The sequence below is a fragment of the Poecile atricapillus genome, chromosome 4 (genome assembly GCF_030490865.1).
Source record: "Poecile atricapillus isolate bPoeAtr1 chromosome 4, bPoeAtr1.hap1, whole genome shotgun sequence".
Lineage (NCBI taxonomy): Eukaryota > Metazoa > Chordata > Aves > Passeriformes > Paridae > Poecile > Poecile atricapillus.
The window spans coordinates 4176522-4198715 of NC_081252.1; the positions used below are offsets into that span (position 1 = coordinate 4176522).

The 22194-nt window shown below is 43.4% G+C and overlaps 1 protein-coding gene across 23 annotated transcripts in view; it reads right to left on the minus strand.

Moving 5' to 3' along the window:
• Nucleotides 1-18079, minus strand: part of CAMK2D (calcium/calmodulin dependent protein kinase II delta) — a 120422-nt gene extending 102343 nt beyond the window's left edge. For 3 of the 23 annotated variants that reach the window (XM_058839115.1, XM_058839116.1, XM_058839114.1), the window contains exons 1-3: nt 17814-18077; nt 17278-17536; nt 16524-16618 (exon numbers count right to left, since the gene is read on the minus strand). In XM_058839115.1, the coding sequence (XP_058695098.1) occupies nt 16524-16618; nt 17278-17342 (160 nt within the window). In that variant the 5' untranslated portion in view covers nt 17343-17536; nt 17814-18077. Of the gene's footprint in view, nt 1-16523; nt 16619-17277; nt 17537-17802 lie in introns of all 23 variants that reach the window. The other 20 variants (XM_058839130.1, XM_058839129.1, XM_058839123.1 and 17 more) reach the window with 12 other exon arrangements.
• Between the last annotated feature and the right edge of the window lie 4115 nt (nt 18080-22194).

The window sequence follows — 22194 nt, forward strand, 5'->3', positions numbered from 1 at the left end:
AATCACACGACTTTCTGCCAAGATCGCTTGTACAACTGTTCTCACACGTCGCACACACACACACACAACCCCAGCAGCCAGACAAACATGTTGGAAACTTCTCCCCACAGCCCTTGCTAGAATCAGCACAAAGGCTCAGGACAGTTCAAGTTCCCTCCATCAGGCTGGACACTGCTGGGCTGAGTGGCAGCGCTGCTGTAGACATCAAATGTTTGACACGCTCTGCAATTTTCCTATCAGCTCCCGTGTTCGTGGGATAAAGCCCTGACAATACTTCCAGGGTCACTTGCTGGGTAACATCTCTCCACATCAGAAAACACACAGGTAATTGTCACAGCTACATCCAAGCTTTTGGAGCGGGATGGAAATTGCCATTTTACAGACTGTCACCTGTCAAAACCGCAGTGCAGGTTTCACCTTCATGTTCTGACCAATTTAAGCTTTCTGTGGATTCAGCCAAGCTGGTGAAGGGATCACCCTGAGAATCCTATGCTTGGTTTAACACAGGATGCAGCATTGCCAACACCTACACAGAATTACTGACACCATTTCAACCATTTGCTCATTTTTTCAAAGACAAAAGACAACTCAATTCAGCCCTCTATACCATGAATTTTTATCACTTTCCCAGGGGCAGTTCTTTAGCTCTTGATTCAGCTCCTGATGCTCAAGGGGACTCACGGTAGAAGTACACAAGTGTGAAATATATAATATGCTATTTCCTAGAAAAAAATCAGAACCCAAAAGTTAAAGGAAACTCTTGGTCTTTTATTGCAATTTCTTTGGCAGAGGGTGCAAGAGACATCTGCCATTTCGATAGCATTGCCTCCCCATCTGTCCTTGGCACTGCAGTTGTACAAATCCAACCGTTCCCCAAATTATTCTTTAAAGTTGATGCTGTTGAAATGATGAATCGGAAAAACACAGTTCAGAGGAGGAATTATGCCCCGTTCTGATCACACAAGGGCACAAGAGAAAGGCAGTACCAAGCGTTGGTCATGACACCGGTGACAAGAGCAGCAGAGACCTGTCACCACAGGACACAACTACTGCCCTACCTTTGGCTCTGACAGACACAGGGGATTAGGCTGAGGCTTAAAATGTAAAGATCAGATAAAGGAGAGTTCATTGTGGATTCTTCTCAGATCCCCACACCTTGCCATACTCCCAGGGCTTCACAGGGTTTTGCTATGGATGATTTTGAGGGCATTCAAAGCAGCTCTTACCAAGCTGTGCACTCTTCAGCTTTCTAACTACCACCTCTGCAGCAGAGAAAGATCTAACTACAGTTTCTGAATTCTTTGTCACTTTCAACCTGTTGTCACCAAATTGTTACCATGATTTGTCATTTCTCAAAACACTGAAAGCTTTCATTTTAGACCTCTTTAGCATTAAGGGTAGGGGTTTCTTTTGTTGACAGTAAGAAAACCTGTGACATTCAGGTAATGACAACAGATGCACAACCAACAAATGAAAAGATGATTTGTTACTTTTTTTTTAGTTCAACCTACAAACACTGTCAAAGGTCTGCAGATTCTTCAATAAGTTATTTCATCCTACTCAAAATAAAAGATAAAAAACCCAAGATGACAAAAGCAGGCAATAGAACCACAGCTAATTATTGAGGCCTTTGCACAGTTAACTATAAAGCTAAACTTTCCCACCGTCTTTAAAAATTGCTTTTCCCCTTTTATAGGCAACCTTTGCCAATTTCCAAGTCAATTAAAGGAAGAACATTACAAGCACTCAAACCAACTCTGAGAACTTGATGACAGGTTTGACAACATTGCTCACTCCTGCACAGCCGCTCATTTTTATATTAGGCAAGAAAGCTTAGTCATTAAGGAAAACTTCAAGCACATTTGCAATGCTTGTCACTCAACAATCCCCCACAGAATATCAACGTATTTAATGAGAAGCAGGCTGAAGCAGTTATTTTATTCAGCTGTTTCATAGAAAGTCCCATGAAAATATGAAGAATCTTCCCACACCCATAAGGTAAATGTATCCTTGTAAATAGGCAATTAGAAGTGAACTGTACTGCAGTCATACTCTGATTGATATCTTGATGCAAGATCAAACTACACCTTTATAGTTTACTACTGAATACTCTCTTTGCAGCAAACATTTTTTCTTCAGCTCTTCTGCTAGAGGGACAGGATACAGGATGCCAGGATAATATTTTCATTTCATGATAAGGCAAAACTACCAAAAAAAAACCCAGGTTGAAAAGCCATTGCACTTTCCCCATAAGATAATCAGGTTTTTTCACCTTCCAATTTTTATCCTTTAGAACAACCTTGGTACCCATGAAACTCTCTCTGCCCATGTCAGTGCTTCTTCTCCTTTCCTCTGCTCAGACAACGAGTCCCTGTTACATCAAGAGACCCCAGCTGGCATCCCACATGTTATTTTTACACTATTATAGATAGGTTATAACTGAAATTCAGGAAGCTGAACTAAAACTGAAGCAGAATGGATTTCTGCTAGGAGTGGGTAAACGTTACCATGAAAATGAGTGACCTTCAAAAACTGCTTAAAATATTTTGGTCAAAATGTATGCCACAGCTGAACACATCCAAAACCTAAGCACATTGAATTCGTTATGCATTTTAAAAGAGGATCTTCTAACATTTTAACTGCAATAACGTTTTTTACATTGAGTATTCACATAACACAGAAGAGAAAAACAAGCACATTTCGAGCAATAGGGACAATATGAAAGAGAGAGAATTTAAAATAGATTACCTTGTAATGAGGTTATGAGGACCCCATCTCAGAGATGGGATGGAGCAATTGCAAAAGACAGAAAAGCCCCCCAAAACTAAACAAACAGAGCCCAACAAATCTCCACATGCCACTCAGATGTCTATTTCAGAAACCTTCTCGAGCATCAGACTGAGAACAACAGCTCCCAAAGCAGGAGCTCTTCAACAGTTTAACAAAATTGGTGGACAAAGTGTGCATGAGAAGGACACATGAATGGCACAGACATGGACTTCATCCACATCCCTCTATTATCCCACCTGAAGTTGCTAAGGATACAGGTACCAGACTAAACATCATTGGGTTACAGTAGTGGAACAAAATTATTGCCCACGAGTGGCATTTCCTGAGTGCTGCAAAATAAAGCACATGAGATTAAACATCCTCTACAGAGGCTCTCAGACCACGTTTATACGCACAGCTTTTGGATGGATCCTTCACAGCCCTCTTCTCTGGGAAAAAAAATAAAATATCCATTTTCCAAAAACATGGAAGAGCAGAGGAATCCTTCAAAAACAAACATCAAATGCAATCTCCTGTTTTCTGTGCATCTGAGTCCAGAAGCAGATTCAGTCTGAGTACCCAAAGCTCACAGTGATAATTTTATATAGCTACATATCACAGTATCAAAAAAATTCCTGGCTAATATTAGCAGTAACATTGCCAAAGGAGCTGATAATCTCTGCTTATTAAGACAATTATTTGGGTTTTAATCTCTTATTTTGGAGACACTTCAAGTAATTCAGATAGGTATTGTATATGTCATTCTGACACTGGATTTATGTAAGGTAATTTAGGGGAATTTTAAAAAATGCTTTTCCAATCACCTTGGAGATTATTCATTAACTCTGTGCTATGAAATACAGATGCAGGTGAGTGAACTTCAGGTATCAGAGATCTGTCACGTTACTAAGATTTGAAAGGAACACCATTATAGCATTAGGTTTATAGTTCTGTTCTCATTCCCATAATCCCATTTTTGATCTACAACTTGCATGGTCTGATGACTACTAGAGAGATGTCAAGAATATACATCTGGTTCCACTGATGCTGGCTGTTTAAATCAGACACTGTAAGTATTAACTTGGTGTGAATGTAGAATTCTACAATTTACTGACTGAGGCAGTGCTAATTCTGAATTACCACAGATGTGTTTCACACCTCCAGCTTGGATTTCTATACTACAAGTAACCTGTTTGTTTAGTTGTTGTTTTTTTTTCCCCCTCTTTTCTGTAAAACTAGCTCTTGCAACTTGTAACATGTCCTACGAGGGAATATTGCTCTCCTTGTGGAATCTTCTCCCCTCTGAATGAGGATGACCCAAGTCAGGGAGAATCTCAACCAAAACACTTTACTAAAAATAATGGGAGTTTTTTTGTTGTTCTGGTTTATGATCTCTGTAGCATCAGTTTTTCATTGATCATTATTAAGATTCAGTAAAATCAACATCAAGGGACATGCTTCCCCCCTTTATAAAGGTAAATCAGTCAATCAAACCTAAATATTTACAAAGGCAAAGAACTTAATACTCCTCTAATTTAAATACATATCTTCTATATTTCTAAAAGCATCACTCCATCTTTAAAAAAAGTTTATGCCAAACAGGCAAAGCATATGCCTTAATGAAGAACTTTTCTGTTTACTTCTAGTAATTTTTTTTGCATTAAATTATTTATTATTAAATATTTTCTAAATATTATTATTTATTATTATATTTAATATAATTTTTGCTAAAAATATCTATTCTCTGTGTAGGAAAGGACACCTGACAGATGCAAACCCAGGTGCTGATCTCATGAGTACTCATAGCTGTGGGCACAGCTCAGCATGTTACTTGTCACATTTATGTTACTGCTCAATACTCATGCTTTATATAAAATCACCTCATTTTCAAGGTCAGACTGTAGAGATTTGCTATCATTAGAATGAACTTTTTTGTTGGAAAAAACCCAGGACACATTCCCTGCGTTCAAGCCTTTAAACCTGGGACAAGCAGCATCCGAGTTCTCTTCCACAGCCCCTCCCACCAATGCAGTCACTGGTACCTGCCAGAGTTTCCCCACAAAACTGTATCAACACAAGCCACACTTAAAGGCATCAGGAACTCAGGCATTTTTCCTGTTCAGGAAGTTTCTGCCGTCCACTATCACAGCTTTATGGAACATTAAACATTAACATTAACCGTGTGAGAAACATGAAGGAAAAGGATCTCTAAGATAACAAAAACAAAAAAACAAGGCCACTCAAAGCAGCGGGGAAAACTCTCAAAAATTCTATTGAGCTTTATTTTTCCACACTGTATCTTATTGACTACACCAGTCAACACCAATTAGTAACATTTTGAAAGTGTTTCAGTTTATTTAGTGCGTGAATCAATAGAACTTTAAACAATGAACTATGCTGCTCTTAGTGCATTTGCACAATTTTCTTTTTCTTTAGCTATTTTGTTGACTAGATGAGCGTCTGTGGTTGCATAGACAAGTCAACACTCAACAGAAACTATTCCTAATTTAGCTTGGTTTCATGGAGCTATTTTCACAGCAGCTTCCACTCGACCTTGCACAGAGGCAACAGTAACAGCAGGCTATAGAAAGCTACTGTGTCAAGAACTGCACAACATTCCTGCCACGGAGAGAAAATGGGCTTGGACTCAGGTCTCAATATGCATGATCTGAGAAACTCGACAAAAAAACCCTGCAGCTACCTGCATCCCTGCACATCAGTTGCTGCTTGGGTACAGCGAGTCCTCTAAAACAATACTGCAGGGAATTTTTCCAGACAGGGATCAAAGCCTCCTGCAAGGCTCCAATATTTAGGATGCAGAAACAAAGAAAATGAGGCATCTGGGGATGAGTAAAAACAGAGATTACCAAAATTTGAAATTGGTAGACAACTGGTAGAAGAGGTGACAGGAAACCTAGTGATTAATGGCGACGATAAAGTGAAATTACTAAATGAATTCCTTCAGTATCAGCCTCAGAACCAACCAAATCCATCTGTAAATAATCACTGGAATTCACCAGACAAGACCCTCCCATAAAGACACCAGTGACACTACAGATACTCAGACGACCTCCCCTAGTGGTTTTTTTTTCTGGTCAATTCCAATTTCCCACTCCAAACATCCAAATATAAATAAGTAAATTAGTTTGTAGGATGTATAAGAAGAATGGGCAAAATAATGGCAAGTCTGTCACACAGCAAGAAGCTAAGGGAAGATGGCTGTTACATTAAATAATGAGAATGAGACTGTCCTTGATAAACACACTGATCAAAGATGAAGCCTTCTCTGAAGGACATCCCAGGCACAGCCAACAAATGCTGTCCATGACTACATTTGGGCTGTAAATCAGAAATGTCTTTGAAGTAAAAGAGGGCAGTACTAAATTCTGTCTTCAATAAAGCAAAAATAACCAATCCACTCACCTCCCCAGTTAATTTTAAGATAGAGTTTGATTACCGAATCAGGTTATTTATTCTCCTGAAGGACTCAACTTTACCCTGAATACACTTTAATTTCATTTCCTAATTTTCACTGAAGGCCAGCTCCAGGTGATAAATGCTCAAAATGTTCTCTTATCCTGCACAAGTCTGACAGCAGATAAACGTGATTTGGAAGCGGAAGGGCTCAGTTCTACTAGACCTGGTTTTCCTGTTTCATGTAACAAGGAACAAACCACTGATGACCAAAACATGACTCTCAAGTTGGCTTTCCTTTGAGGATTGGTAAAGAACCAATCCTTACCCCTAAAAACTACCTAAGCAAGAAGACAATTTGCAACAGAAGAATCAACACTATTTAAAGGTGATGGGGGTGAATGAGCCCTATTTAAGGGGAAAAAAACCCCTTTTTTTTACAAATATTTTGCACTTTTAGGAGTTTAAACACTGGCTGAAACAGCTGTGAGATTCAGATGGCTACAAGAACACACTGACTAAAATACAAGTATTTTGAAAAATGCAGACAGAACATTAAATTCCATTACTTTGGAACTAGAAAAAATCTGCACCTATCAAAGACTTGAAATACAAGTCATTTGTGAGTCCCTGTCATCTCTGAGATACTGAGCTTCCCACTGTGAGTCTGCAAGGCAGAGCTGTGTCACCCATCTGGTCCCCAAGACATCTGTAACACCAAGCACAGCTCCAAGCAGAGTGGATGGACCACACATAACCAACTTCTGCTCCGGGAAAATTAATCTCGCTACATGTTTTGATTAACACGGCAATGAAAGCAATTTATTACTTCATTTAGAGCGATAAATCATATTTAACACAAATAAACAAAAATTTAAAGACAGCAATTCCTGCCCTCATTACAAGTAAAGAGACTCTAAGTTAATAGATGGTTTAGCATGAATTACTTTCCTTCAGCAAACAAGCTGGCTGGATACACACAGGCTCTGCCAGATCTTCTGCACCTCATGTGTCCATGTGCACACACACACAGAGCACTGAACCAGTGGCCTCTTTTTCCTCTTCCATCCTCCCAAAAACGCAACAGCCATGAAAGATCATGGAGTGCTACAGGTAAGAAAAGAAATGTCACTGGGCTCCTCCACCCAGCACTGGTACATAGCTCCCTCTAAATCTTACACTTCCCCCACACACTACCAAGAGGCTTTCACTAAAAGGAGCAACTAGAAAGGTTTTTAACATGCAAAAGTTTAGTGAGTGCCAATGATGAATATCATCAAAGCACCATGAAAAGATACAGAAATGTGACAGAAAACGTTTTTATTTTTACCCCTCCCCCATTTGAAGCAGCAATACTAAAAATTCCTGAAAAAGGAAGGGTTTTATGCCGTGAACAGCAAGGCATTTAGTCCCATGGGCATTTACCAGTGCCGTCCTAATCACAAATTCCTGGCTGTCCCTGCTGTGCAATGCAAGGAGTAGGAAGCTACCTCACACCCAAGGGGGTTCTATTTTATAAGCAAGTAACTCAATATAAAAAGCACCAAGATAAGCTTTTCAATTTTGTAACTAGAGTATTTAATAAATAATGGGAAAATGTCATTCTTGAAGGTTTCTGCAGTGATCCTTACTCACATCTTGAAGACACTTAACATTAGTCACATCTTTCTATAAAAAAGGTGTAAAGCAGGTCTTGAAGAGTGTTTTAATAACCCAAGTTTAGCAGCACCTGGAGCTGCCCTGAGGGAAACCAAAGGTCATTGCCCTACAGAACAAAATCCTCCCTGCACAGCAGCACCGCAGCAGCCTGTCCAAGTTACACCGTGTTATAACTGCATATACATCTTCATTTCCTGCAGAATATGAGTAAAATCCACCAAATGAATAAGGTTTCGAGAGAAATCTCTCAATTTGGCAAGCACTTATTCTCAAGAGCAATAGCCCACTGAAACCATTTCTACAAGAAGTCTCCAAAACCAGAATCACACCTAAGCACTGGCTTGAAAACTGCTGTGCAATACAAATAACCTGAAGGGCTCTCTTGACTCATTAAATCACGAACCTATCTCTCCAAGAGGTTATAATTTAAATGAAAGCTAAGCCTTGGCAAATCCCATCAGATTGTCAAATATGGATTTTATGTAGGAACCCCATCTGTTTGTGCAGCTACATGAATATGCAACGTGACTTGCTGAAACACTTGCATTCACATTGCGGAAAATTTACAAGTAAGCAGTTCCCAACCACAATTAAATCAGGAACAAAGTTCTGAAAACACAGGCGGTAAATCACTGCCCACAAATATGAGCTTCGAGGCTCCAAGCTTCTTTTCTCTCCCTGTCACGTGCTGAGATGATGAAACTTCACAGCAGAGGTGTGCTACCCTCTGCACTTGCAGGAAGGCTGGCTCATGTTGCCAGCTGGGCAGGGTGCACAGCTCCCTGGAGCGCAGGGCCCGGAGCGTGTGTGACGCCTGCTCTGTGCCACGTGAACCAGTGAGTGCCAGGCTAATTAATTAATTACCGGTTTCCCAGGTGAGGGCACTGCCAGCTGGAGGACTCACGGCTTGTTCAGCAGCGCTAAACCTGCCTGCAGACCACACACACAACCCAGAGCTGACCGCCCCAGTTCTACACATTCCTCAATACACATCTGTCCAAATTCACACAGCTGCTCACTGAAACCAGCAAACACTCAGTTCATACCTTTTTATTAAATTAGTATGATAACATAGAATCTGAAGGTTTTAATTCTGCACATCGTGACCCTTGGCTAAAGATGGGCTTAGGTCAAGTTCTGCATCCAGTGGAAGGGGACCACAACCCTGCTCTCTACAGCAGTGCCAACAGCAGAGTCCAAACTGCTGCACAGCAAAAAGAACCAGCTCCCTGCAGAGCACACGTGGGACAGTGGGAGAGAATGTCCAACCGACAGCCTAAAGTCACTGATTTGGCTGCAACTGAGCAAAAGAAACCCCACAACCAGTTGTGAACACATACAAGCACACTCTATATTCAACTTGAAAGTGACTGCCAAAACTAAATTAATTCTGGTTTTATGGATGCCAGACAGCTCTCTTGGAAAGCATCACTAGGATTTTAACTTCATACATTCAGTAGGGATAAACTCTTGGTTACTGGTAAAAAAAAAAAATTCAAACCCTCTCATCACAAGATAAAATGCTTCATCTCAACTAGGAAATATCCACAGCATCACATTCCTAATTATTCAAATCTATTTGGTTACTTTTGAGAGGTTTAGGTTGTTAGCTTTTCTTTTTTTTGTGTTTATTTTTTTAAGCCTGCATGTTTTACTCTCAAATTTTCCTGTGAAATACTTAGGAAGTATTGACAAAAGGTCAGGAATTCACGTAAGAGAAGCTCCCTCACACCACCAGGTAGGCAAAGGTCCTTTCTACCAAATACAACCCATTTAAACCAAGAAGTGCACAAAGATCTCTGTAATAGTTTGCTCAGCACATTACCTATCATTCTCTAGGCTGAAAAACCTAATTAGAAAAAACAAATACATGCTGTAGCACCATTTAGGCTTCTCAATTCCCACTAAAGAGGCCCTGGATTAGAAAAGCAGCTCCATCAGGGATAAGACACCCGTGCGAATTTGCAAAAGTTGCCACTCCCTGGCTTTTCTGACAGCTACTGCTTCTGCCCAGCAGCATCTAGAACAAGAGATTCAAGAGGAATTAAGTAACCCCTCAGTACAGCAGAATACACCAAGCAGTTTCCAATCAGATACCACAGAAATTATCAGGGCTGCAAAGATTAAAAGTGGGTTCTCTGGTTCAAACAACTGCAATGAGTTTCAGAACAAGCTGATGACCATCTAGAAAATGACACCGGGTACCAGCACAAGCATCTCCCTGGAAGGAAATACCAACCCCGTGTCACACAGATTCCTCACCCTCCCTGATACCGCGCACAAGACGTTTCTTATAATACAAGGATTAAACAGATGAGGAGTTCGCACAAACATGCACTCCACGAGGCACACGAGCTCAATACGTCCAAGGAATAAACAGACAGATTGGACTCCTGTGCCTCTCCACAACAGAGCAGATGTTTCTCCAAATTCAAAGCACAATTATTTTCAATAAGGAATTAAGGAGAGGAACAGCCACCCTCCAGTTAGTGTTTTGTTCTCTAGTAACCTTTGTCCAAGCACAGAGGAAGCTGTACTTCTCACAGAATCTCCCAAACCCCCCGCAATATCCTCACAAAGCAATCAGCAAATGTGCAGTGTATGTGTACGAAGGAGGAAGCTGGTCATACCAACCACCCTGGCCTACATTTCTCAGGAGGTCAAATGAAGGACAGGCACATGAAAAGCACTATTTTGGCAGTACATACATCTGCAAAGCAAAATATTTCACTGACTTTTATTCCAGTCTCTTAGATCAGACATTCACCAATTACATGAAGAAAAAAAAAAAAAAGGAAAAAAAAAAAAAGAAGATAAAATCAAACCCCAAACCAGACTGTGGAATCACACAAGTGTGATTAAACACAGCACAGATGACTTCACACACCCCTAATCACAACCTGAGAAGGTGAATAAATGTTTAGCACTTGGATCAATGCATGCCTACATGTGGTAGGATTTTCACGTTTCAATTCCACTGTTCAGTTCGGTTTTGAAATTGAATTTCTGGGGGCTTGGTCTGTGCCTAATCTCAGTCCCTCCACGAACAAGTGTATTTCTACCTGGCTGTCAGTGAGGTCAGATCCAAGTCACAAACACCTGAGCTGGTTGTGGTTTCCCATAAAACAAAGTTTTCTACGTATGGTATTCTGTGCAAACAAACAGAACCCATCTACAATAACTGCAAAGCGCTGACCACAGTGTTCATTTCCTTATTTCTGTATTTGACCCAAACCTTTCATTCAGAAGTACCATTTGAACATAGCAAAACATTCTCTCTCAGACCAGGAGGAACAGAACACATCCCTATTTCAGTATCAGGATGTGGTGGAAGCTCAGGAAAGGTATTCCATTTGTATCTTCAGTTCTCCCTTCTCTTCCAGCAGAAGCAATCCCCCAAGCAGAGCTGTTCAAATGTGCAGCTAAGTCCTCACTTTGCAGGAAGAAAACACACAGAACAAGAGCAGGAATCAGTGCCAAAATGTGTAACTTCTGACAGAAAATGGCTGGAGACCAGTAGCCAAACAAGTCCCCAATAATCCCCTCTCATGTGCATTTCCCTCCCTTCCCCTAATGAGCTTGCAGAAACCGAGCTGACAGATAATGCAAACACCTTCTCAGCTCTATGGCTTTCCAAGAGAAATTCCAGCCACAATGAAAGAGTAAATAACTCTTCTGCAAAAACTCCAGAAGTGACATTATTGAGATCAACACAGCATTTGTTATGAATAATTTAACTACAAACTGCCAGGACATCTCATTTCAAATCTAGTTTAACTGTTAGAATAAATTACTACCAACCAGCACTCATCACAGAGTTTCAAAGTCCTCATTCTCACTGGTATTCAAAAGCTCTTCAGGTTTTCACTAGCACCAAAACAGAATAAATGCTAAAAGCAAAACAGAATTAAAAGCCCCAAACCTTCACAAAACAGAGCAGCTAACCAAAAATCCCTCTTGAGGTTCTTTTTGTTTGATAATGCTCTTCTCTCCCGACTAGCCTGAGCTGACTGGAGTCAATATCATCAGAACCAGTAGCCTGCTAAATTACGGTAATTTGCAAAAAAACAAATACTTGCAGATAAACATTCAAACGAGTGTTGTGTTACAACCATGTCAAACCTGAAAGAATGCCATGCCTAAGCTGAACACAAACATTGAGCACAAATGTACAACAGGACGACTGCATGCTAGCACATGAGCCTTCTTACATACCAGTCTTAAAACACTCTTAATGACAAGTCATTAACCAGAGACACAAGAGTACAGCAAGACATGGAAGAAAACCACTGAAATCCCAAGCTTAAATCTTGTCCTCACAAAGACACAATCTGCCTGACAACTAAATGCCCTGAAGGACTGTCCAGTCTGTGTGGGAGTAACGTCACCTGTGCGTAGGAACAGAATTTAGCTTTAAAAATACATGAGTGTAATAAACTGGCACAGGTAAATGTGTGCTTCGGAGATTAACATCTTGAGCTAGATTAGAAAGAATTATTTTCTCCTCCTATGGAGCACCGCAAGCCTTATTAGAGCTTGCCTTCCTGTACAACATCTGGCATGACTGACACAAGCTACCTGACTAAAGGAAATGTTAGTCTAGTGACACATCAAAAACGTTTATCTCTGTGTCACAAAAAGCTGTGCTGAAAAACACTACCCTATATACGCTTCCCACTTCATTCATCTCCCTAATCTATTTCAAATCACTTTAGGGATCATGAGGTGCCCTAGCTGGAGCGCTCTGGATGCTGAAACGCTCTTCCCACAGCCCAGTTACTCAACTCAGCACAAAATGCTGTTCCCACAGGGTGGGGTTTGCAGCCTCCACACCCATCGGAGCTGGCTGCAGGTGAGCGCCATCGCTCCGGTCCCTCTGGCTGTGCCATGCACCTGCAGGCACGAGCTCCCAGCAAAGAAGAACAGCAGAAATACCGAGAAGAGATTTGGGAAATTTCCTGCGAAGAAGGAAGATAAATAACCAGTGACACCTCCAAGGCTTGAGTCTGATGGAATGGCTGGTCCCTGAAAGCTCATGAGAGCTCCAGCCGACTCTCACGTTATTCCTCACAGCACAATTGGGCACAAACAAAGCGCTGGTAGTGCCAAGGGCTGGCAGAGGTGTGCCCAGCTTTTGACACCAGCTCCCCAGGAAAAAAAAGGGACTGGGACATCCTCCTCCTCCTCCCACGGACAGCATCACATCACACTGAAGGCACTGGGCTTCTGGCCACCAGAAACTGTCAGTAGGAGTTACTGGCAATAGGTACACGCAGTGAAAATCTACCAGTGATTCACCTTTTCAAGTATGATCAGAAAAGCAAACTCTTACCTAAGTGGTTTTTTTGGATGACAGAAAACAAGGGCTAAACCTTGTAAGAAAATTGGTCTGTTTATGTGAAATCAATTTGGATCAAAGCTAGCAGATTCTCAAAAGAGAAGGGAAAAGATGTACAGATAATGGCAAAAAGAAACAGACAATCTGCTCATTATTTGGTATTTGGAAGAGAGAGGGGAAAAGTAAAGTGACTTCACAGAAGTTCACTTTTATCTGCGTGACTTTCTACACATGAAAAACAACACAGACAAGCCCAAGCCCTTACTGAACAGTAAGGAAATCACAGAGACTTCGTCAAATTAACCACGCAGAGCCCAGAACCAACAAACTCACATTCTTCACTTTATGCTCTGTTTTATGTGTGCTTGTTCATGGTTGGACTTAATTTTAGAAGGGTAACACTCTTCTTTTTTATGTCCTTAATTTTTATGTCCTTCCTTTTTTATAATCAGCCACACAATCATCTTGTGCAAGAACACAAACCATTGGTACAAAACTAGCTGGGGATATTCCACTAGTTTAGACTCCAGCTGACCTAGAAAACACCAAGACCAAAACTCTGAAGAGCACCTTAAGAATATTTGTAATTATAATAAGCAAAAGCATTTTGGCTATACTGAAAGAGATTCAAACTGCAAATGTTCATTACTTCTACTACTAGAATCAGAAAATCATGGAATTGGAATTCTGTAAGGAACTGACCATCAACTTCAAAACACCAAGGTTCCTTCTGCTACAACAGAGGGCACAGCTTCCTTTTCCCCTCCAAATTCCAGCCACAGCTCTGCACACAGACAATTTGCCTGAAATTTCCCAGGAAAGTGATGGGAAGGCACCTTCACTGGCATTAGCTGGTGACCAGATCAGATTTAGAAAGACTACTGAAGTAAGAATTTGGAAATCTCCAGTAACATTTATGCCTGAGATGAAGAGGGGAAGAAAAGACAACTATTGCTCTGACTGGACTGAAGCCACACAAATAATTTCTGATTTCAAAACTACTTTAAGGAAGTTTCATTTACTCTTCAAAGTCTTGACTCTTCCACAACGTATTCTGAAACTGCTCTCATCCAGCATGGGAAGCAAAAAGGCCCAAATTTGACATTTTATTTAAAATACTTCAAGGGAAGCAAGCACTAGACAAGGAACATATTTCCAAGCCAAGAGGACACATTTCCTCTTAACTCTGCTCACAGGTGAAGCTGGGGTGGGTATTTCAGTAGGTCTGACACACAGAATTTCTACCTCCTCGTACAGAAGTTCAGATGGAGGAAAACAAAACCTAGATCTAAAAGCAGCACTTAAATTATAAACTCCATCCCAAATATCAGCCAGGAGAAAGTATCACAGTTTGAGGCTTTTCCATGTTTCGTTTTTTTGCACCACAAGTGTCATTCAAGTGCACCTTTCCACAATTTAAAAATTGCCTCAGAAGAATCTAAACATTTCTCCAAGAAGCTTGCTCTTCAGAAACTGCTTAGTAGATTTGGAAGTGCTAAAACCCAAAACAACTTCCACAAAAAAACAACCCAGCAAGTAAAAAGCTGCAATTATTTTTGGGACGTCTGAAAACAGAGATGGAAAGGCATTCCCTGCATTCACAGGCAAGCACCACATATGTTCTGATTCGAAAGGATATTCCACAGCTCAGCTTTGAAGTGTAACCCCTTCCTTTATGGGTTGAACCCACAGAAAATCTGTATGAAATTTGTCTTATTGCATTTAATGAGCCATATTCTCCCCAATGCACTTGCACTCCTTAACAGAGCACATCAAGGACCAACTTGGTCCTGCATGAACAAAGTACAGAAGTTACAGCTTGAAACACAGTGCAATCCAATCCATGAGTAATTAGAAAGACCCAGTTTTTCCTGGTTCAGCCCAGCATTCCAGGATGTACCCCATCACCACACACTGCTAACCTTGCTACTGGCACATGGTTCAGCACCTGTTACCAATAACCTGATGATGAGCTTGTTAAGGCTTCTCACACAGAAAATTACTCAGATCTATGAAATCATAGAGGGTAGTTTATTTCAAGCATCAAAATTCAACAGAGAGCATTAGTGTGGTAAGCAAAAATGAAAGAAAATATGTTTAAAGCAAACTTGTCAAAACACTTATCGCAAGAATTAGAAATTTCTTAACCTACCTTCAAGCCTGTAACTGTACAAAAAAAAATTAAAGTAACCTTTCAAAAGCAAGGGGAAAAATAACCTCACAGTGAGAGTGAGAATACTTAAATTCAGCCAAAAGAAAGTTTTCACACAACTTTCACCAACTGCAAGTAACAATCATTGAAAGATCTTTATTAGAGAGTAGCACCTTATCAGAACTTGGCGTATCGTCCTGTGCAATGTCTTATGTTTAAATTTAATGACTCCAGGCTGCTGTTTACCTGCAGTGATTCCTTTGGGCCAGAAGCAGACCAGCCACAAACACGTTTAGGCTCTGACACTGCTTACTTATTCACTCCCATGTTCCTTACAGACTCACATGAAAACACAGATAACCTTCGGGGCGAGGGATCCCTAATCCCTGACACCTGGACACAGGCACTCCAGCTGGGAATTAAGGAGCAATTAACACGGCCCCGCTAAGACTCCCTTTCCACAACAACAGCCCACACCGTGTGTATATTTACCTACAATGTATCATAACAACCCCTCGGCTGCAGCTGACAGGCTGCTGGAAACACAGGGCAGAGGCGAGGCAGAAACAAGCTGTGCAGCTGCCCTGTAACAGTAACACTCCTCACAGTTCATCAGAGTGACTTTCTCCACAACAGCTAGCTCAAAAAACATAGTTTTCTTCTTTATCATAATTTTCTTCTCACAAAAAAGTTTAATCTGAGGGAAAAGTAGTTTTCCTCATTCACTCCTAGTCTGACAGGCCTTAATTTTCTTGTTTAAATGCAATGGGAGCACAGAATACAGTGAAACTATAATGTTTAAAATAAAATCTGCAATGGAAACTTATTACTGACCATACTCCCACAAAAAAAAAAACCAAAACCAACCAACTAAAACTTGCAAAAAGCTTCTGACAAATTATTTAGATTCAAAAATGAAGAGACTGCATTATGTTAGATTTTAGCTTTTGAACATCTTTTCTCGAAATGCTTTACAGCAACTTCTGATTTCAGTCAATCCATGAAACATTTAACATAGAAAAAAAACAGGAATCAAGGCAAAAAATTCATACCAAGGAAATAATAATTAAAATTGTATAAAAAAAAAATCTGTTAAAACATTCAGCTATTTTTATCATTTCCGAATGCTTAGCACATGAACACAAGAAATGGGGAGGAGGCACCATAAACACCAGATTAAAATATACCCACCCCTAGCTGAAAGCTTTTTGGTGTTGATAATTTTGGCAGCGTACTCTTGTCCTGTGGTGATTTTCATACACCTCCTCACGACGGAGAACGCCCCTCTGGAAACCAAAACCGGGCAAAGTGTCAGTCCAACTGAAACACTCCACTGCCATTACCAGCTAGCGGGCAGCATGGAGGGGTGTGATGTCGGCAGAATTAAAAAAAAAAAAAAAAAAAAAAAAAAAAGAAAAAGGCTTTTCTGACAGGGACGGTCAGCATTGATTTTATTCAGCTGAACAGTGAACTCCGCGGGGTAGAAGCCTTGTGACCAATCCCGCTAGCTGGGGCGGAGGGCGGGCGGGTTTTACTCTGTGTCCACACCAGCACACCGCGGGGGACACAGGGCGGCGGTGGCCGTGTCCCCCTCGGCGGTGACACCGACACCGGGGGGGCGACACCCAACATGGCGCTCAGGGCTGCGCCTCCCGCCCCGCCGCTGGGGGGCGCCCGCCGCGCTCCGACACCCCTCCCGGCCCGAGACCCTCACCCCGCCACAACCTAAGAGCTAAAAATAGCAATAAATAATAAATTGTAATAAATAGCGGCACGGGGGGTTGAAGGCAACTCCCCGCCACCCGCCCAGAGCCCCTCGCCGCCCCGGGGCTATTCGGCTGAAGCCCGGGCACTCCCGCGGGACTCCCAGCAGCGGTGAGGGCGGCCCCGGGCGCGGCTCCCCCGCCAGGGCTCACGCACCGAACCCTTCAGACCCCGTCCTTACTTTCCGAGCTCTTCGAAGAGCTGGTACTCGTCGGTGAAGCGTGTGCAGGTGGTCGAGGCCATCATGAGGACGGGCGGCCGCCGGTGACTCCGGCGGCCGTGGACGGCGAGGCGGGGACGGCGGAGGGGCTGCGAGGCGAGGCGAGGTGAGGCGAGGCTCCGCGCCGGCTTCTTCTCCTCCTCTTCCCCGCCACCGCCTCCTCTGGTGACGGCGTTGCCTCCGCGCCCTCCTCCGGTCTTCCCTCTCCCCTCCCCTCACCCTTTAGGGAAGCAAACAAACAAATATTTAAATAAATAAGTAAGCAAATAAATAAATAAATAAATACGTATCCTCCTCGCTCCCTCACGCCCGCCGGGGAAAGCTAGCGGCAAAAGGGAAAGCAAAACCGGGGCGGGGGGCGCGGCGCTCCCTTCCCCTCCCGCTGCTCCCCCGCCTCAGCGCCTCACGCCCGTCCGCCGGTGCCGTGCCTCCCCCTAGCGACCCCGGCCCGCGACTCCCCGCCGTCGGGGACGGCGTGACACCCACAGGAGACTCACGCCGGCGGTCGGAACACGGGGAGAACCTGCGCTCCGTCCGGCTGGGAGCGAACACCGACCTTTCCCCGGGCGCTGCCCCGGGACGGCGGCGGGAGGCGCCCTGAGGGAAGCGGATGCACCTGCGCGCCCCCACCCCGCGCGCCGCTCCCTCAGTGGCCGCCTGTGACGTCACGCCTCGCCCGAGCGTGAGGGAGGGCGCGCGCGGTGGCAGCGCGCGGCGGGAAGCGCGTGCGGGTGCGCTCGCGGGCAAGGGGCCGTGACGTCGTCAGGGGCCCCCGCCGCGTGAGGGGAGGGAGGGGAGCGGGAAAAGGGACGCGCACGGACACAGGGACACACGGACACACGGACACACAGCGGGCTCTTCGTGACGTCACAGCAGCTCCGGCCGCGCGCGGGGAGGGGAAGACCCCCCCCCACACACACACCCACCGGGCACCTCGTGACGTCACGGCGGCCCCGGCCCCGTGCGGGGGGAGTGTGGGGGGGCGCACACCGCGCGTGCGCCGGGTCGCGACCGTCACGGCGGCCGCGGGGCAGCTGCGCCCGCCCGGGAAGGGACCCGCGGCAGGGACCGCGCACATCCAGCCCCGCCAGGCGGAGCAGCCCCGCCATTCCAACCCCGCCTTCATCCCGCGGGAGGGGACCGCCAGGACGTGGAATAACGCCGAGAGCCGGGAAGGGCTGGGGGCACTCGTGTGAAATGTCACAGCGAACAGCTGTCTCGGGCTCTTCCGCAGAATATCCTGAGTTGGAAGGGATCCACAGGGATTATCAAAGTCCAGTTCCTGGCGCTGCACAGGACTCCCCAAAATCTCACCCTGTACCTGAGAAGGCTGTCCAAATGCTCCTTGAGCTCAGGCAGCCTTGGAGCCGTGACCACTTGAACACGGAATGGGGGCACCAGGCCACCCCAAGGGCATTCGATCCTTTTTGATAAACCTGAATTGCTTTTGTTCCTTTCTGATCAACTAAGTGCTGGTGAGCCAGGCAAAGAGTTAAATCCATACCTGCACAGAGCTCTAAGCAGCAGCTTCGCTACAAAAGGCAACCTGGAGCATCTCCATCCTCATTTGGATAAGTGAGAACACAGACGCACGAAACACACCCACAAAGGGCTTCACATTAAACCTCTGCAGTTCCCACAATCAGAATCCAGAGCTGTGGTCTCGTATGAAGAGTTAAACCCTGTCAACCCTTCCCAAAAGGAGTGTGAATGGATGACAGGAACTCCAGAGCCTGCACACGAAGGTAGCTTTCCTCCACAAACACACTGAACTCATGGCATAAAGGTGGCAGCAAAGGGACTTTGGAACTCGTGAGCAAGTACAAAGCATTTACTCCACCGGTTCCTCTCCAGGGAAACACTCTGTGCAGCAGTGCCAGCACACACAGACTGGAGGATGTTTCAATTTAGACCAGCGAGAACGGATCTATTCCCACATCCGTGATGGGAATGCACATTACAAGCCCTCAGAACAGCAGCCTATTTCCCAATCCCCTCAAACAAAGAAGTAACATGGAAGTTGTGCATCCTTTTGTGCAATACCTGCATAAATAACACAATCAGCAGTGCTGAACCCCCAGGGTGGGCTGATGATTGGATTGAAGGGGAGTTCCAGGTTCCTCATCCTGATGAACAAAGACATGAGAAAATGAAACATATTCCCCAGGCACTACATCACCTTTTCCCTTATGGTGTATTCTGAGAAGAAGCATTCACCCCAAATATCTGCTACTGCTGTGCCATACAGCTATTACTTAATTAAAAAAATATTCAGAAGAAAATATTAAATTCAATTTACTTGCTTGTTGATTTTTTGTGGGTTTTTTTTTTTAAATCATTACAAGAATGAGTGACCCAAACTGAGATTTTTTTTCATATTTGTTTTGTTTTGTTTTGTTTTGTTTGTTTTGTTTTTTGTTTTTTGTTTCACATTTCCCAATGTGAAAAAAGACAAGAAGAGGCCAAGGAGTTTCCAGAGAAATATGAAGCATGGATTTTATCACAGGAGGTAAGGGAAGAAAGTATTTGTTTACGAGATCGATATCACAGGAGTAGATGAATTTCCCTAAGAGAAACACTAGGGAAGTGATGAGCAGCTTGGAAACACTTCAGCTGAGGGTTTTTTCTCCTTACAACAATCATGTCTTAATTGTAGCTGCCTCTTGAGCTGAGAGAAAACCTTAATTTGTAGCTGCCGTTTAAACATTTTGTACATTCCCCAAATTCCTCCTGAGCAGACCAAAGCAGGCAGGATGGCAGCCAAGGATCTGGTCCATGAGGTGAAATTCTAAATGCTGGGTAAAGCTTCAGATTTCCATTTAGGCCACAGAAACAATTTATCTGTTGTTGAAGAACCTCAGATCTCAACAATGAACAAAAAAAAAAATGCTTAAAAGCCATCCCAGGGCACATTTTTCTTCTCCAAAAAGCTTTCAAGAGAACAGTTCAAGCCTGTAAGAAACTGAAGTCCTTCACTTAAAATTCCTGAAGTTTAACAAAATATTACAGCTAATGGAATGAATTATATATTTAACTTTATACTGGAACATTTATTGTGGCAAAGGAAATTGTATTTATTTTAAGAGTTTGCTCTTCAGCGAGGTCTTTGCATTGTATGGCTTCACTTTTAGACAGCCAAAGTAAGGTTTTTGTTTTATTTCTGACCTTGCAAATACAGATTTTCAATTTTCTTATGTTTTGCAGGAGTCAAGAGAGCTTCCAAGAGGTCATTTTTGTGTACTTCTCATTCTGAGGGCTGCAGAAAACCTGGGTAATTTGGGGTTTAGATAAATACTCACTCTACAAGCAGATGGTCTTTAACAGAAATCTTGGTTCTTCCCAGGGCTGCACATATTCCTGGGGCAAAGCACTTACTGCCTTGGGGAAACTCATGGACAACACTGGAGCAGCCAGAGGTACATCACTGCAGTAAAGCAATGAAAAGATCAAAAATGTATGTGGAAACCAGGAAAGATGTAAGAACAGGATAAAAAAAGAGGATAAACCAGAAGAAATCACACAGAAAATCCACGGGTCTGCAGTTCATTGTAACAGCTGGAACTTGAGGCACAGATTTCAGGTCAGTGTGGAATTCTCTGCTGTACCACATCTTGTACCTCTCTTATTTTCTCACTGGAGCTGCTGGACCTCGAAAAGTAAAGCTTCTTAGGGGCAAAAGGACTGGTGACATCGTGTCTGAGACTCGCTGCCTCCTTTCCAAGTGATGAGGGTGGCCTAAAGCCTGTCCCAACACCTTCTGCTGAGCAGCTCCCTCCCCACCAGCTTCCCACCAGTGCTGACTCCAGAAGCTGGCGCTGCTCCCAGCCATGCCTGGACTGTGGTAGTCTGTGGAGATCCAGGGTGGAGCTGCTGCACCTGCCCCAGGGTTTGTTTCCTCCCCCAAGAGAAGCCCTCTCGCTGCTGCTGTCCCACTGCGTGTGTATTGGCACTCAGAGGAGCAGATCCTTGAAGGTTCCCCAAAGAAAAGGAATTATTTCTCCATGACTTACACACTCCTGGCAGGCACCTTGCTGCCCGGGCAGGGCAGTGTGTGTGCTCTCTCTGCCTCTGCTGCTGGAGCACTCTGAGGTGGGATTAATTTACTCCTCAGTGAACCAGAAAGATGTTGGCAGAATAACTGATTTGATAGCTCAGTGATTCTGTCACACTCTTGCTATGCAGGAGACCAAAGGTTCTCTCTGGCCTAAAAAAGCATCACTCCTGACAGGCTGGGAGGCATTGCTGGCCACTTAACTCCTGCCTCTGGAAGCAGCACAGGGAGAAAGAAATGAAAAATTAATGCCTTATTTTTCAATCTTTCTGTGTGGGGCAAGGACAAAAATACAGGCTGAGCAAAACAGATGTTTTCATTTGTTTGCACTGGAAAGAAATAAGGAATGCTCTGACAGGATTTGAGTTTCACCTCAGCATTTTAAAGAATCCATTCTTCTTCTCCCTTTTTTTTTATTTGAAGTATTCTTAGTTAAGAATACGCCTTTAAAATAATGCTTTTGACAAGAGTGACTTCTTTTTAATGCACTTGTCCTGGTTATTTTGAGCTGAGTAATTTTTAATGAGTTCTTAGCAAACAAAATATTCCATTATTTACACAGTTCTTCTTACAAGCAATTAAGAGTCAGTAACACTCCATGAATAAGACCTTTTGCCACTGGCTTTCATGACATGTATTTGAAATATAAACATTACTAAAAAAAGTTATTTCAAGCTGTGAATTAAATGTTTCCTGGGGCTTGGAGCAACCTGGGCTATGGAAGGTGTCCCTGCCCATGGCAGGAGTTTGGAATGAGATGAGCTTTGAGATCCCTTCCAACCCAAACCATTCTGTGATTCCATGATTCTATGATTTCTGGAAGTTTG